This window comes from Caretta caretta, chromosome 3 (assembly GCF_965140235.1).
Source record: "Caretta caretta isolate rCarCar2 chromosome 3, rCarCar1.hap1, whole genome shotgun sequence".
Taxonomy (NCBI): domain Eukaryota; kingdom Metazoa; phylum Chordata; order Testudines; family Cheloniidae; genus Caretta; species Caretta caretta.
The window spans coordinates 104,663,055-104,680,718 of NC_134208.1; the positions used below are offsets into that span (position 1 = coordinate 104,663,055).

At 43.4% G+C, this 17,664-nt stretch overlaps 1 protein-coding gene across 3 annotated transcripts in view; it reads left to right on the plus strand.

Annotated features, from left to right (window-relative positions):
- The window catches only part of PDE7B (phosphodiesterase 7B), a 281,977-nt gene that overhangs the window by 76,089 nt on the left and 188,224 nt on the right, over positions 1-17,664 (plus strand). For 2 of the 3 annotated variants that reach the window (XM_048844467.2, XM_048844464.2), the window contains exon 2: positions 8,721-8,781. In XM_048844467.2, the coding sequence (XP_048700424.1) occupies positions 8,721-8,781 (61 nt within the window). Of the gene's footprint in view, positions 1-8,699; positions 8,782-17,664 lie in introns of those variants that run through there. The other variant, XM_048844465.2, reaches the window with a different exon arrangement.

Genomic DNA, 17,664 nt, shown 5'->3' on the forward strand with positions numbered 1-17,664 from the left:
AGAGGCTCATGCACTAAGCTCCAGAGGTCCCAGGTTCGATCCCGACAGCCGGGGTCTGTCAGTTTTAGAATACCCTAATATGGTACACAATCAATTGATTCAATTGCTTCTCACTTGAGGTTCAGCTCACTGTCTTTATAGCCCAGATAATATTTCACCTCCTTGCTCAAAGCTGTTTCCTCCCACATTTGTTAGCTTGTCAGCTCTGTTTACCTAAATGAAGATCCATGAGAGGGGAGGGATAGCTCAGTGGTTTGAGCATTGGCTTGCTAAACCCAGGGCTGTGAGTTCAATTCTTGAGGAGGTCACTTAGAGATCTGGGCCAAAAATTGGGGATTGGTCCAGCTTTGAGCAGGGGGTTGGACTGGATGACCTCCTGAGGTCCCTTCTAACCCTGATATTCTATGATGGTTAGAAACCTTCTATTTGGGGGAGAGGGATAGCTCAGTGGTTTGAGAATTGGCCTGCTAAACCCAGGGTTGTGAGTTCAATCCTTGAGGGGGCCATTTAGGGATCGGGGGCAAAAATTGGGGATTGGTCCTGCTTTGAGCAGGGGTTGGACTAGACTCCTGAGGTCCCTTCCAACCCTGATATTCTATGGTTCTATGGAGGTACTGGATCTCATCGCATGTTAGAGAGATGAATCTGTTATGGCAGAACTATGTTCCAAAAAAAGAAATGCAAATACGTACGCTAAAGTCTCCAGGGCCACGACGGAAAGATGCTACTCCAAGGACACAGAGCAGAGTCCTACAAAAATCAAGGAGCTCAGCCAAATGTACCAAAAAGCCAGGGAGGCGAACGGGCACTCTGGGTCACAGCCCCATACATGCCGCTTCTACCATGAGCTGCATGCAATTATGGGGGTAATGCCACCACTACCCCACCGCTGTCCATGGACACCTGCAAGCAGGGAGTTGCAAGGAGTGAGGAGGAGGAGTTATTGGCGGACAAAGAGGAAGAGAGGAGGAGGAGGACAGTGCACAGGCGGCAAGTGGGGAATCTGTTTTCCCCCCTAGCCAGGAACTAAACGCTGGACCCAATAGCCTCCTCCCACTCCCAGTGTGGGCTCCCGGACCATGACCCTGGAGAAGGCACTTCTGGTGAGTGAGAGCCTGATCGGAGCCGGGGTGGGGGTGGGGATGGGGATGGGGGTGGGGGGGGGAAACCCAGCTGCGCTGGGCTGTTCGCGTTTAGTTTAAAGGACTCATCCCTGCTCAGAGCCTTATCAAAGCCACACAGTGGGGGTGGGTGTTGAGGGGCGTTGTGTGAAGCAATCACCCCAGAGAGCCCACAGGCCCTCCTTTTCTATGGCAAACCCACCAGGCATTGCTTGCTATGGGAAAGGGGGCCTGGCAGTTTGAAAGCATTGAAATGAATGCGGAAGAAGCAGAACCCCGCGTGCCCCTAGGGCTTACCATGGCTGCCGGCAAGCTGAATTCTGTTGCCCGGCCGCATGTGATGGCTTACTCACACCAAAGTGGCAGGCACTTCAGAATAAGAGGCAAAATGCGACCTTGTACAGAAAGAACATGTGCTGTGTACTATGAATTGCCTGTTTCACTGAGAAAGTGTGTCCCCTTTGTTCTCTAAAATGTATCTTTTAAAATACTACCCTCCCTTTTTCTCCTCCCGCAGGTGCAAATGTTTCAACGCTGCCCCTGTCTACTTCGTCCCAGAGGCTGGTCCAGATAAGAAGGTGGAAAAATCGAACTCAGGACAACATGTTCGCCGAACTTATGCAGTCCTCCCACACTAATAGGGAACAGCTGAATACGTGGAGGCAAACAATTGCGGAGTCCCATAAAGCGTTAAATGAACACGAAGAGAGGAGGGACGCACGTGATGAGAGCAGGCAGGATGCTATGGTCAAGCTCATGGGGGAGCAAACTGACATGCTCCACTGTATGGTGGATCTAATGCGGGAAAGGCAGCAAGACCACAGACTGCCACTGCAGCCCCTGTATAACTGCCCTCCCTCCTCCCCAAGTTCCATAGCCTCCTCACCCAGAAGCCCAAGAACACGGCAGGGGAGGCTACAGGGACCCACACACTCAACCCCAGAGGATTGCACAAGCAGCAGAAAGCTGGTATATCTGAAATTTTGATTTGGTTTCTGGACTTGTCCTTCCCTCCTCCTCCACCCCCTCCACCCCCCTACCCCTCCGGTCTACCTTCTGATTTCTCTCAATGTGTTGTGCAACAAATAATAAAGAATGGTTTTTAAACAGTTGTGACTTTATTTCCTTTCATATATGTAGGGGGCAGGTAACTTTAAGAGAAACAAACACAACTGTCACACCGTACCCTGGCCAGTCATGAAACTGGCTTTCAAAGCTTCTCTGATGCGCAGCACACCCTGCTGGGCTCTTCTAATAGCCCTGTTGTCTGGCTGTGTGAAATTGGCCACCAGGCGAGTTGCCTCAACCTCCCACCCCACCACAAACGTCTCCCCCTTAGTCTCACAGATATTGTGGCGCACACAAGAAGCAGCAATTACAATTGGAATATTGGTTGTGCTGAGATCTAACTGAGTCATTAAAATATGCCAGCGAGCTTTCAAAAGTCCAAAAGCACATTCTACCACCATTCTGCACTTGCTCAGCCTATAGTTGAACTGGTCCTTACTACTGTCCAGGATGCCTGTGTACGGCTTCATGAGCCATGGCATTAAGGGGTAGGCTGGGTCCCTGAGGAAAACTATAGGCATTTCAACATCCCCAACAGTAATTTTCTGGTCTGAGAAGTAAGTCCCTTCCTGCAGCTGTTCAAACAGACCAGAGTTCCTGAAGATGCAAGCGTCATGCACCTTTCCCAGCCATCCCACGTTGATGTTGGTGAAATGTCCCTTGTTATCCACCAGAGCTTGCAGCACCATGGAAAAGTACCCCTTGCGGTTTACATACTGTCCGCCCCGGTGATTCGGGGCCAAGATAGGGATATGCGTTTCATCTATCACCCCGCCGCAGTTAGGGAACCTGAGCGCATTAAAGCCATCCACAATGGTCTGCACATTTCCCAAAGTCACTACCCTTGGTAGCAGCTGGTCAATGATTGCGTTGGCTACTTGCAGCACAGCAGCTCCCACAGTAGATTTGCCCACTCCAAATTGATTCCCGACTGACCGGTAGCTGTCGGGTGTTGCAAGCTTCTACAGGGCTAAGGCCACTTGCTTCTCAACTGTGAGGGCTGCTCTCATTTTGGTGTCTTTGCACTTCAGGGCAGGGGACAGCAAGTCACAAAGTTCCATGAAAGTGGTCCTACGCATACGAAAGTTTCGCAGCCACTGGGAATCATCCCATACCTGCAACACTGTGCGGTCCCACTAGTCTGTGCTTGTTTCCCAGGCCCAGAATCGGCGTTCCACGGCATGAACCTGGCCCAGCGCCACCATTATCTCCCAATCGCTACATGCCATGCTTCTAGGAACGTCTGTATCCATCTCCTCATTACTATCGTAATCGCGTTGTCATCACTTCCTCGCCCGGTTTTGCAGGTACTGCACATACTGCTGGATAATGCGTGAAGTATTTTACAGTGGTCAAAACTGCAGCGGAGATCTGAGCGGGCTCCATGCTTGCCACGCTATGGCGCCTGCATGGGTAATCCTGGAAAAAGGGCATGAAATGTAGGAGAGCAGAGTGGCAGCTGTTCAGTTCACGATAGCCAAAAAAAGGCAGGAAATGGTTCTCTTCTGTAGCTTTCACGGAGGCAGAAGCCCAGGACAGGCAACATGGAGAAGCTCAAGAGCGGGAGAGCAGAGTTGGCGGCAGAAGCTGTGTTGCTCGGTTCACGATGGCCGAGCAGAGTTGGCAGCGGAAGCGGTTGATGAGGAAGAGAAAGAGTAGATACTTATAGAGATTACATAGAAAGATGAGAGGAAATGCGAGGTGGATTCATAGTACCAGGAGAGAAGTGGTGCACTGTACTGCACCGTCTCCTGAAAGCAGTATGGCGTCTGCATGCCAAAAAGGCGTGAAAGAATTGTCTGCCGTAGCTTTCACGGTGGGAGGAGCGACTGACGACACACACCCAGAAACACTCACGAGAATGTTTTTGCCTCATCATGCACTGGGAGCTTAACCCAGAATTCCAATGGGCGGTGGGGACTGCGGGAACTGTGGGATAGCTACCCACAGTGCACTGCTCCGACATTGGATGTCTCGGTACTGTGGACGCACTCCGCCGAAATCACGCGCTTTAGTGGGGACACACAAGACCGAATGTATAAAATTGCTTCTGAAAATTCAAATCGAATAATTTTGAAATAATTTCGTACTGTTGATGTACCCCCAAGCTACCCAGAGCGGCTGTATGGGAAGCAGCCAATTAGGCCACAGTGAGATCAGTTCCTTGCTAGAGCTGGAGGAGAGTGGATAGTGCTCTGGGATGGCTGCTGGGATTCCACCAGTACAAGGCCCTAAGGTAAGGGTAAAGAATGTGCTGGAACCATGGGGAAGTGGCCCAGGGAATCGTAGCAGCAATGTAATGTATTTAAAGGGATGTGGTGGTTGGCTGCTATGTATAGGGTCCCTGGGATGGGATCTGAAGTAGAGGGCGAGCCCAGGTCCCTCCTCCCCACCAGCCACTGGGAAAGTGGCCTGAACTTTTTTAGTGGCCCAGCTGAAGAACTGGGGCCAGAAAGGCCCAGAGACATGAAATCTCCAGGGAGGGAGCCTTGGGGTGTGTGGCCCCACATCAGGCCTGGGACTGCTTAAAGAGCAGGGCTAATTTGCGGGAACCTAGAAGGGGCTGAGAGACCGCTTGGACTGGGGTACTGTGATAGGACATGCTGAACTGATTGAAGAGTGAGCCCCAGGATAGGGCTGCAGATTGAAGGATCTTACAGAGGGTGCTGAAATAGGCCCCCTGTTGGATTTATACCCCAGAAGAGGTTTGCTTTGCTTTATCACACAGACAGACTGTGTGTGACTTGGCTGGAGGGCTGAGTCACCAAAGACCCATCACAAACCGAGAGAGAGAGAGAGAGCAGGCACAAGCACTGAGGCAGGGGACACTCGCAAGAGGTGAGTGCACCCCATTACAGTTCCATTTAGCTCTGCTGCACTTTGTTAAATTGCTGCATAGAGTGATGCTGGAACTAGGGATGCTGGGGGTCCGGTAGCAGCCCCCGGCTTGAAGTGGTTTCCATCGTATACCTGGTTTACAGTTTTGTTCAATGGCTTTCAGTACCCCTACTATAAAAATTGTTCCAATGCCACTGCCTGCATATGAATAAACATTCTGATCTTGCAGCGAAAAGAAGGAATTGGAAGATTATTTTTTCCCATAAAGAACAGAAAGAAAATTTCTGAGTCTGCTGTGGATGAACTGGTGGGGGAGCTTTCTTATAATTTACTTTGAAATACTGGTGCTGTCTTTTGAAATCTTTCGGGAGAACAGGGCTGGATGCTAGGGAGGGTTAATATAGGGCATCAGGTTGCTCTTTTTAGATGCACTGATATATGAAGTGGTTGTGTATGGGAGTGGGGCTTTTGTTCGCTTGTTTGTTTGTTTATTTATTTATTTTGGTGTGGGGGGAAGTGAAGGAGAGTGTAAAAATGGCAGGTCCCAAATGTTTAGTCTAATTAGGATGCTGTTGTTCTGTATCATCTTCAGCCTTGTTTACTTTTTACCTGATGTTTTGGATTCTTGCTATAACTGTCACTGACTATGAAACAATAAAATGTACTTGAAAGGGAAGGTACTAATCACTTCACTTTACACAAGAGAAAATGGTACAGGTACTGAAAAGGTTAAAGGAAATTAAACTGGAAAGAAAGCAGAAGGAGAAGAGATACTTTGAGGGGCGAGCCAAAACTGCTCAGTAATGTGGACTTTTGCTTTACTATATAAGATGTGCTCTGCTCCCAGGAGCATTGACACTACAGAGTATAAAATATTCAGAATAACAAAATATGGTGAATGGGGTTACAATGTGCACTATTGTTTCTATAGTATTTGACACCGACTTATGGTTTAATTCTTAATTTTGCCCATAGTTACAACTATCGCCACAGACTTGGAGTTGAGTGACTTGAAATTACACCTATTTATTTATAAGGGCCCAATCCAATCACCATTGACATTGATGGGAGTCTTTCCATTGATTTGAATCAAACTCATAAGATGCACCAGTGTATTCGCAGCACTATAAACTTTTACCAGTTTGAATTTAAAATGACATGGTTATCTATGCAAAGGACCAGAGAGCGTATTGCAATTGTCTCTGAACAAGACCAGGCATTCCTGATTCTGATACTGTTTTCCTCTATGGCCTTATATAAATTGCATAAATCTTATGATTTGGTTTTCTGATATGAAAAATAGGGCTAACAATCCTCACATTTTTAACAAGAGTTGTTATGAGGATTAATTATTTTTTGTAACTCATTGTTGACCTCCTGAGGACCCTTCCAACCCTGATATTCTATGATTCTATGATTGATAAATTGTTATAAACTTTGTAAGGCATATTATAGATAATATATAACTATTAGGTTAAGGGAGGACGTAAACTATCCTTATTTATATAAAAATATGTAAGAAAATGTACTTTGCTTTAAATCACTACTTGAAAATTTAGAGAGATAAGGTGGGTGAATTTTCAGTGTAACAGCCGTGTTAGTCTGTATTCGCAAAAAGAAAAGGAGTACTTGTGGCACCTTAGAGACTAACCAATTTATTTGAGCATGAGCTTTCGTGAGCTACAGCTCACTTCATCAGATGGGTGAGGTAATATCTATTATTGGACCACTTCTGCTGGTGAGAGAGATCCAAGCTTTTGAGCTACACAGAGCTCTTCTTCACCTCTGGGAAAGGTATTCAGCACAGATCTATACTTAAAACACTAGGAGTACTTGTGGCACCTTAGAGACTAACCAATTTATTTGAGCATAAGCTTTCGTGAGCTACAGCTCACTTATGCTCAAATAAATTGGTTAGTCTCTAAGGTGCCACAAGTACTCCTTTTCTTTTTGCGAATACAGACTAACACGGCTGTTACTCTGAAACTTAAAACACTACAGCTGAACTGCTATAGTGCTTTGACATAGTTAATCCACCTCCATGAGAAGCAGTAGCTTTGTCAACGGGAGAAGCCCTCCTGCTTGTAAACCAGGAGGTTAGGTCGGTATAACTGCGTTGCTCAGGGTGTGGATTTTTCATACCCCCTGAGCAACGTAGTTATGCTGATATAAATTTATAGTGTAGGCATAAGTAGTTAGCACATATCCTAATGGACCATTCAATGTAAAGTGGCCCATTAACAGCCCTGTAGTCATAGGACAAAAATTTGTCTTTTTTCACATAAACTTCTATAAATTATGCTCTCATGAATATGAAAACCAATTTCCTCCTAGATAAGAGAGTGAGTGAAATATTCTTAAAAATATAAACCATATTACATGCAACATGTGCCATGAAAACTATGTATCTATGTAGATTATTCATTAATAATAAAACTCACATACATAGTGCTATAATTTAATTGTGCTTTACAAACATATTCTTTACCCATAGATGTTAGTCTTAGAGATAGAAAAGTATTCTTGGTTTCTCAGAATATAAACAAATGAATGTATGATAACAAACTATTTATTAGAGATGTTCCTTTGTTTGGAGCTTATGTTCAACACAACTAAAGAAGTCCTGTATTTTTTACTAGCAGGTACAGAGCCTGTGGTCTCTTTAGAAACTGTTTCTATCTCTTGTTTAAAATTATCCATCTTATATTCTATCCCCCAGTGTATTCTTTTTGAAGAGGCTTTGACACGGTCTGAAAAATTCTTTTATAGCTAGAAGAAAAGGAGTATTTGTGGCACCTTAGAGACTAACCAATTTATTTGAGCATAAGCTTTTGTGAACTACAGCTCACTTCATCGGAAGTGAGCTGTAGCTCACGAAAGCTTATGCTCAAATAAATTGGTTAGTCTCTAAGGTGCCACAAGTACTCCTTTTCTTTTTGCAAATACAGACTAACACGGCTGTTACTCTGAAACCTTTTATAGCTAGAGTTCTCCTGTCCCTTAATCAATTTTAAGTACAGTATACAATGGGTTAAAATTGGAGATGCAGAAAAGTATCAATATTTATCCAAGGCAGTTGAAGTTTCCTCACCTGACTCATGCCTTACCAAGAAATGAGGTGCTAAGTCACTTTCTCAGTTACGTCTTTGTGCACAACAGGGAAGGCACTGATTTTTTACACTGTTTTTTTTTTTTTTTTGCACCATCCCATACCCATATCCTTCTGGCTTTGTGACAGTGTTGGTGGGTGGGAGTGGACCTGCAAAATCTTATGCTTAGTGCCTTTTAGGATGAGACTCCAGTTAAGAGCTCCATGAGTGCCAGTTCACCACGTTTCCCATCTATATTTCATACCATGACTTGAAATTAAAATACCTTGAACTAACTAAGGTATTTTCTACCCAGTTCCACTCTTGGTCTTCCCTGCAAATATGCAGTTAATACTGTGCTCACAGCAAAAGAATGAGGTGTATGAATTACCCATCCTTACTCAATATAAGCAAATTGTTGTTTTCTCATCCTAAAATTTGGGCTACCAGAAAGTCTTCTGACCATGCCATCTGCCCTTGGATTATGCATCTCTGTATCTTACCAGCGCTGAGGGGAATAAAGGCAACAGAGAACACAGATATACAAGTTTTAGGAATGCTGTCACAGGGTCTCACATTAAATATGTCCCTCTTTCTCTTTCAGAGGTGTGGAGAAATCTCATTTGATAGTCCTGATCAGAATGCCAAATGTGTTTGCATGCTAGGTAAGAGTCTTTCCTCTTCTGATATGAGCTTTGGTGTACGGAAGTATATGCTGTTTCATCTGGTGCTTCTCTTCTAAATTAGGCTGAATTCAGCCTATAAAGTATAATTAGCTGGGGTGAAACTAGTATGAATTACAACGAGATGTTCTTATATACCAAATACATGTGTAAACTAGCTAATTAAAATGATTCTTCTGTTTCATTTATATTGTATTGTTGACTAAGTGATTTCTGACAACTGGTTCTGATAATTATTTGCAGATCCTTTCAAATTCCTGTTTTACTGGAGGGACATTTTTGACTGTTTTGTAACTAAGCAGGCAAGAGTATTTGTGTGAAAAATCTCAACACACTTTGGGCTAAATTGTGCTTTGTTATACTGCCATAAATCCAGAGTAACTCCTTTGAAGTCAATGGAATTATTCTGGATTTATACTGGTTTAACTGAGAGCAGAAACTGGATCTTCAATTTAATAAACCACATATCAGAAGAGAGATAATTAAGCTCATTTTAACATTGATTGAAAAGCCCTTGCTTATATAAGCATGCTCAGGATTTCCAAATCTGCCAGAAGTGTATAGAATACACAGTTCATGTTACAATTTTGATGCATGGCATTGGCATTCAAACATTATTAATATTATAGGGTCAGATTCTGATACCCGTATGATAAGTAGAAAACCTTTCTCCTCTAGTAGTCCCATTGACTTACGCATTGTAAGAGTACTAAAATCTGTCCCATAATTATGATGTGTTCATATTCCAAGAAAACTTGAAGAGTTTGTTGGAGGGGAGGAAAATGTTATTCCAAGAGTTTCCCTTAGTTTTTCCTTTTAAAAAAATCTAAAGTAGGTGAGTTGATTCTAAACCTTCCCAGAACTTTCACTACTATCACAGCCATTCCAGTATTGCAGCAAATGTTCCACAATATAGACAGGAGGAAATAATTTCCTTTACATGTAGCCTGTATATTCTCAATTGTGAGCTTTTTACTTACTAAAAAAGAGTATAATTCTAGTGGTGCCTATCAACACAACTGAAATTATGGCTGTGTAGATTCATAGATTCATGAATTATAAGGCCAGAAGGGACCACTGTGATCATCTAGTCTGCTCTCCTGCATAACACAGAGCATAGAACTTTCTCAAAATAATGCCTATTTGACTAGAACATAACTGCATTTCAGTTATGAACTGTGATATACATAGATTCAGAATTCCTCCTGAAAAAATGAAACCTGTTGTACAAGGTTTGAACCTAAAATCAAATTTGCTTTTTAACAGCATTGATTTAAAATGTGAATTTTTGCAAGCCTGGTACCTGCAGTATAAAGTGGCACTTCTATATGTTTAGAAAACTTTTTATAAAATGCAGTAGTACATTTAAAAATTATATCATGCATACATAAGTCCCTAAATATGGAACCAGATGTTTAGCTGATGTCAATCAGCATGACTTGATCCATTGAAATTATGAGGATCTTTCCCATTATTTGTAAAATGTTTAAATTGCAAAATTGTATATTCTCTGGAAACAAAACAGAAATATACTGCTATGTATCAATGTGTTCTGTAGTTGTTTGTTATATTAGCTTGTTTGATTTGCAATGCTATTTCTGAAAAATAAATTAACAGCCTTATTATTATTACAGGGTACAAAGAAAAATCATAAAATATTTATATAAGAGGAAAAAAGACCTAAAAACAGCCTTTGCTCAGAGAAAATATGAAATAAATGGGTCATTTCCTTGAGTAAGGACTGCAGGATTGAGCTCTAAGTTCTTATGACTATCCTGCCAGGGCTGAAATAAAGTGAGCCTTACCCTCCTCTCCCTTTAACAATATGGGGAACAAACGAAGAGCATGCACACAAAGCAGTTTTTAAAGGAAAACTTCAATACAGCATGAAAGCTATTCTAATCATTACCTCTAGTTACTCATATGGAAGCATAAATCATGATCAGGGATTTTTTAGAGCCTTACATTTTAAAAAAGAAGAATGAATAATACACTTCCATTTTTGGTAGTAGGATAATATACAGTAGGTTAGTCCACAAGGAATGCAGCTACAGTTTGAAAGCATTTAGGAAGAGGAAACTGGAAGAGTTTGGAGTTAAGTCTATTTGTTACACAAGTGTTTTCATGAACATATTTGTGATATCTTTTTAAAAATATAGAAATATTTTGGAAGTCTCCTGCTTTCCCATACAACTGAAGGGCAGCTACCTTCCCTGTGACCTAATTGACACCATCAGACTGTGTCTCCTGGTACAAAGTACAGTACCAGTAAAAATGCCATCTCCATTCAGTTATTGTATAAAAATGGGGGGAAAGTGTGGGATATATTTTTTAAATTAGTTCTGAACATACTGCTAAGAACTGGATAAAGAGAAAGTATTGTGTGCGCATGTGCACAAGAGAGAAAGAAAGAGAGCAAGTTCACACTAGTGTTGTCTGGTAGATGCAATCAATACTGCTTATCTGTGTCATAGGCCCAATATTACTAACAAGGTAGAGTTCTGTGCTTTTGGAGTTGATGGATACGGGTCCTACCTGATTACCTAACTCTGTGAAGTCCTGGGTAATCATGGTGTGCAGCACCGTGGCAACCATGAAGTCCTAGGTAGCCATGGAGGGGTTTGTTTGTTATTTTTAAACACAATAAGGCCAAATATTGCAAAGACTTATGCCCACTGGGCATAGTTGGACTGCTCATGGGGCATAAAGTTAAGCTCATGTGTAAGCCTTTGCAAGATCAGAGTCTAAATGGACTATATGGTTTGCTATTCAAGGCCTTATCCCACATTCCTTATGCATTCCCATTGAATTCAGTGAGAATTTTGGGTACACAAGGAATACAGGATCAGGTCCCTACGGCTTTAAAGAAAAATACCAATAAGGCCTGCAGGATGCTCTGCAACCCTGCAACCTTTGACCAGTGTAGAAGTATTAGATTAGCTACATCTTTCTACTTTCCACTCCACTTCAAAGCAAAGTGGACATATTTGCTTAGCTATTTTTAATGTTTGTTTTTCCTTTAGGGGTGGAAAAATTATTTACAGGGACACAAAGGAGTCAAACATCTCAATAATTCATAAATTTTAAAGGGGAAAAAATCTATGTGTGAGTGTGTGATGCTTATGTAAGTAAAAGCCTATCATATGCAGCTCTGCCAATACCCCAGTCTTGGCTTGCGAAACACTTTCTATTTCAATAATGGGCTGAAACTGCCAACTGTGTTCAAACGTGTGGTGGCTTTTCTGCTGTGGGCAAAGAGCCACTAAGGACATAGCTGAATCCATGAAACTCATTTCATATAGGGCCAAATACTGATGTTTTTTTAACACGGATATCCACAGGTAATAAATAGGAGACGCATACCTCTGAAACAACACCCTTCTTTTGAGGAGCCAGGCACCCCTCTCTGGTGGAATGAAGGGAGGGAGTGTGTGGCCCTAAAGCAACGATTTTATGTTTAGTAGTTTGCTAGGGCAAGTTTTCTTTCTTTTTGGGCTGCTCTTTTTAGAGTGACCAGACAGCAAATGTGAAAAATCGGGAAGGGGGTGGGGGGTAATAGGAGCCTATATAAGAAAAAGACCCAAAAATCAGGACTGTCCCTATAAAATCAGGACATCTGGTCACCCTAGTTCTTTTCTTGGATGAATTCTAAGTGGCTTTTTGTGAAGAAACTGCTGTTATTACAAGTAAGTATTCCTCAGGTTATGTCTGCAAGGACCAAGTCTATAGAAAATGAGGAAAAACTCATTATTCCAGCTTGGGCTGAATTTATAACAGTGGGGGGAAAGCACATAAGCACTTTTCATGTACTAGCCATTAGGCTTTTGTTTGACTCTTATTAACTTTAACTCCAGCACCACACTATTTTAGCAAGAGGAATTCACATCTCTTCTGGAAAAATCTCCAGCTGACCTTCCCCAACCTGTAAGTGACAGACAGTAAACAAGCAGAAGGCAGAATCTCCTAATAAAGTCTTCCCAGTGCTTCAGTAATAGGACACAGGTCCTGGCAGCAGCAACTGTCAACACAAGCAACTTACATTAGAAAAATGTGCCCTCAGTTATGCCCCTGTTAACCCACTAATATCAACAGGGTTAAATAGATATAATGGATTGAATAATTTAGCCCTATATACATTATGGTGGAAGTCCCTGGCTATTTCCTGGATAACAGGAACAGGAGCAAATTGCTCCCTCCTTCTAAAGCTGAAGAAATATTTCAGTGTGAAACAAGCAGGTTGAAATTTATTTGTACACTGAGGAGTCACTTAAAAAAACAAAGCAAAACATACCGATAAACAAACAATATCTTGCTGGTATATTATCACCTTTTAGCAAAAATGTCAGTGTCAGCACTTGAAAAACAGATAATAGACTAGAGTAGAATTTCCATACCCCTGCAGATACACTGTGTTCCAGCAACCTCTCAGAGTTACATATCTGCATACACAACACAACCCAGCAGGCCCAAGAGTATTTCTTTTTGAACAGGTGTGTTAAAATAAAATTCAATTGAATTAAAGTGGAAAAATAGATATTGTTCTTGAAAATGTCATATCTACCTATCTTTGGTATTTATATGACCCTTATTACCATAGTATCTGAGTGATTCACAAACTTTATTTATGCCCTTTCCAGGACATGCACGCCTTTTCCCAGTCCTCCTTACAACAATAAGAAAGTTAAAGCCATTTCATAGCAAAGGCCCAACTAAAGATAAAATACAAAAAAAATCTTCAAATGGCAAGTTTTGCTGTTTTAAAAGATGCAGATTTCTGCATAGTGCTTTCCTTTCTGACCTTTTTCAAAATCTGCTTATGTATTTCAGTCCTTTTAGTGTCAGACATGTGCAAAAGGAATTAGCCACTGATACCATAATTGAAAATAGCAGCACACTCTCTATAGTGAGGGTTAAATTTCCCCCATCAGTATTCATATTTGAACTAAAAGCCATAAGTATGTATGTGCAATTCCCCTTGATGGCAGTCGCTGGTGTGAATGGAGCACAGTATCTTCCTATCTGTGTAAAGTGTATGAGAGGCCAGTAGTCCTAAACCCCTGCACTTAATATACAGTCTTGCAGTATTTTGATACTTAAGTCTGCATGGATCTCCAAATCACCATATACCACATTTTTCATGGTGGAGCTCTCTTGTTCACTTGATAACTGTTCCAATTTTGCCAGAACAGTACAGATTTTCCACATTGTGTCATAAATCCTGTTTAGTTGCCTGTAAGCTCTGAGGACTCTTGCCGGTATATCTTGTCAACATTTCTCTATGTCTAAGGTACTTATATGGCCCCCATTACTGTAGTAACTTTTTAAGCCCTTATCCTCACAACACCCCTGTGAAGTAGGGAAGTGCTGTTGTCCCCATCTTACAGATAGGGAACTGAGGCACAGCGGGTGGAATTCACAAGGAGAACTCAAACCACCCTGTCAGCTGCCATCTAACCCTGTAGGCATCTAAGTTTCCACTCTTAAAGTCCCCTAGGCTCCAAAATTTCTGCCAGTGGGCATGTGCACAGCCACCCCAATCCTGACACCACTGAGCAGCTTGATGCCTTACTCACACTTAGCCCCAGCAGGATTCACAAAATAGACGTTCCCCTGCCTATCTTAACTGTGAGGCCTGAACCAGTAGTTGTGCCCAAATCCCACTTTAGAGCACATCTACTGCATCAGTGCCTGGGCAAACCACATCTGGATTCTCTGCACCTCGAAGTCTTTAAACCACGATTTGAGGACTTCAGTAGCTCAGACATAGGTTAGAAGTTTGTTACAGGAGTGGGTGGGTGAGATTCTGTGGCCTGCGTTGTGCAGGAGGTCAGACTAGACGATCATAATGGTCCCTTCTGACCTTAAAGTCTATGATTCTATGGATGAGGAGGTTGGGGTAGTACCTACTTTCCCCCTGCTTTAGCTAGTGGTTAGCACACTCACCCAGGATGTTTAAGACCTAAGTTCAAATCCCCACTATGCCTCATGTAGAGCAGGCGTTTGAACCCTGGTCTCTCACCTTCCGAGTGGGCTACAGGGTATCCTGGGGTGGGTATCTCTCCTTTTGAAGCATTCCACATTGTATAAAATACTTACATGGTCATTGGGTTAGAGAAAGATTTATTCTATAGCCCAGCAGTAAGGGCACTCACCCTTGGGTGAGAGACCCAAGTTTAAGACCTTGCTCCATTGACCAGTAAAAAGCCTCACCCTAGAATACCCCCTAGCCCAGTGGTTAAGATACTCACCCCTGGAGACATGGGTTTAAATCCTTTCTCCAGATCAGGCAGCATAAAGGTTTGAAATTGGGTCTCTCACATCCTGCATGAGTGCTCTGACCACTGGGCTATAGAGCATAAGAGGGCCTCCTTTTTCTTGGTTTCTCTTGAAAAAGGACTGACCTGGCTTAGGTTCCTAACTTCAGGTGAGACTTAACAGCTGTGAATCCCAAGTAGAGCTAGGTACTTAACTCCCTTTGAGGGGCAGGGCTTTGACTTCACCCCTCTCCTCAGCATTTCCCACGAGCGAGCTTAGGCAACTACCTGCTCAGTGTACTGGCTGCAATGAATCCCTTTTTAGGTGCCAGATTCTGCCAGTGCATTGTATAGGGAGCCTAGGCACCTAACTCAGGGTTGTGAATGCCACTTGGTGGCAGGGCACTTAAAAATTAGGCGCTGCAATGCTCAGTGTAAATCCCACATGTGAATCCTACCGGGTCAGACTTTTAAAGGTATTTAAACTCCAGTGGGCATTAGATGCCAAAATATCTTTAAAAATCTGGCCCTGAGTGACTTGCCCAAAGTCATACAAGACATTTGTGGCAGAGCAGGGGATTGAATTGTCTTCTGGAGTCTCAGGCTAGTGCCCTAACCATTGGCCCATCCTTCCTTTGATAGAGGTCATCTCACAGCTGCTGTCCAGGCCACTTCCCAGCACAACCTTGCAGTTCTCACAGACTCCCTGCTCTGTGAGAATGCAACATCATAAAAAAGGGAAGAAGGAGGATCCTGGGAACTACAGGCCAGTCAGCTTCACCTCAGTCCTTGGAAAAATCATGGAGCAGGTCCACAAGGAATCAATTCTGAAGCATTTAGAGGAGAGGAAAGTGATCAGGAACAGTCAGCATGGATTCACCAAGGGCAAGTCATGCCTGACTAATATAATTGCCTTCTATGACGAGATAACTGGCTCTGTGGATGAGGGGAAAGCAGTGGATGTGTTGTTCCTTGACTTTAGCAAAGCTTTTGACATGGTCTCCCACAGTATTCTTGCCAGCAAGTTAAAGAAGTATGGGCTGGATGAATGGACTATAAGGTGGATAGAAAGCTGGCTAGATTGTCGGGCTCAATGGGTATAGATCAATGGCTCCATGTCTAGTTGGCAGCCGGTATCAAGTGGAGTGTCCCAAGGGTCAGTCCTCAGGCCGGTTTTGTTCAATATCTTCATAAATGATCTGGAGGATGGTGTGGATTGCACCCTCAGCAAGTTTGCAGATGACACTAAACTGGGAGGAGAGGTAGATATGCTGGAGGGTAGGGATAGGATACAGAGGGACCTAGACAAATTAGAGGATTGGGCCAAAAGAAATCTGATGAGGTTCAACAAGGACAAGTGCAGAGTCCTGCACTTAGGACGGAAGAATCCCATGCACCGCTACAGACTAGGGACCAAATGGCTTGGCAGCAGTTCTGCGGAAAAGGACCTAGGGGTGACAGTGGACGAGAAGCTGGATATGAGTCAACAGTGTGCCCTTGTTGCCAAGAAGGCCAATGGCATTTTGGGGTGTATAAGTAGGGGCATTGCCAGCAGATCGAGGGATGTGACCGTTCCCCTCTATTTGACATTGGTGAGGCCTCATCTGGAGTACTATGTCCAGTTTTGGGCCCCACACTACAAGAAGGATGTGGAAAAATTGGAAAGAGTCCAGCGGAGGGCAACAAAAATGATTAGGGGATTGGAACACATGACTTATGAGGAGAGGCTGAGGGAACTGGGATTGTTTAGTCTGCGGAAGAGAAGAATGAGGGGGGATTTGATAGCTGCTTTCAACTACCTGAAAGGGGGTTCCAAAGAGGATGGCTCTAGACTGTTCTCAGTGGTAGCAGATGACAGAACCAGGAGTAATGGTCTCAAGTTGCAGTGGGGGCGGTTTAGGTTGGATATCAGGAAAAACTTTTTCACTAGGAGGGTGGTGAAACACTGGAATGCGTGACCTAGGGAGGTGGTGGAATCTCCTTCCTTAGAAGTTTTTAAGGTCAGGCTTGACAAAGCCCTGGCTGGGATGATTTAGTTGGGGACTGGTCCTGCTTTGAGCAGGGGGTTGGACTAGATGACCTCCTGAGGTCCCTTCCAACCCTGATATTCTATGATTCATATAGAGAACAGTAGGGGAAAGAAACTACTGATTCACAACGTCTGTATCAGACAACTTCAGATGGGGGGGTCTCAAGGAGGAGAGAGCAGAGATTACACAGCGGAGAGGTTGTAGGGAGAAGCAGGGGGAGGAAAAGGAGTGCACATGATGGGCTGAAAAAAAGGGGCAGATAAGGGGATTTTGCAGGCCCAAGAAAGATGGCTGAACTTCAGGGATGGAAAAAAGGAGAAGAGTGGAAAAGTCAGGGAGACAGAAAATAAGTATCATTAGACTGGGGGAGGGAGAGATGGGGGGATTCAGGGGCTGGAGGTTAGAGAAGTGGTGATTTTCAGGATTTTGGAACGGAGAGGAAAAGGGGTCAAATGTAGCTTGAAATCCTCAGAGAGAAGCCTGTCGTTCACCCCCAATAGAAATCAGTGAGAGTATTTCAGTGGCTTTAGATGAGGCCCGTAACACTCAGGAAGTTGCCACATTGCCAGCCCCAAAGGCTG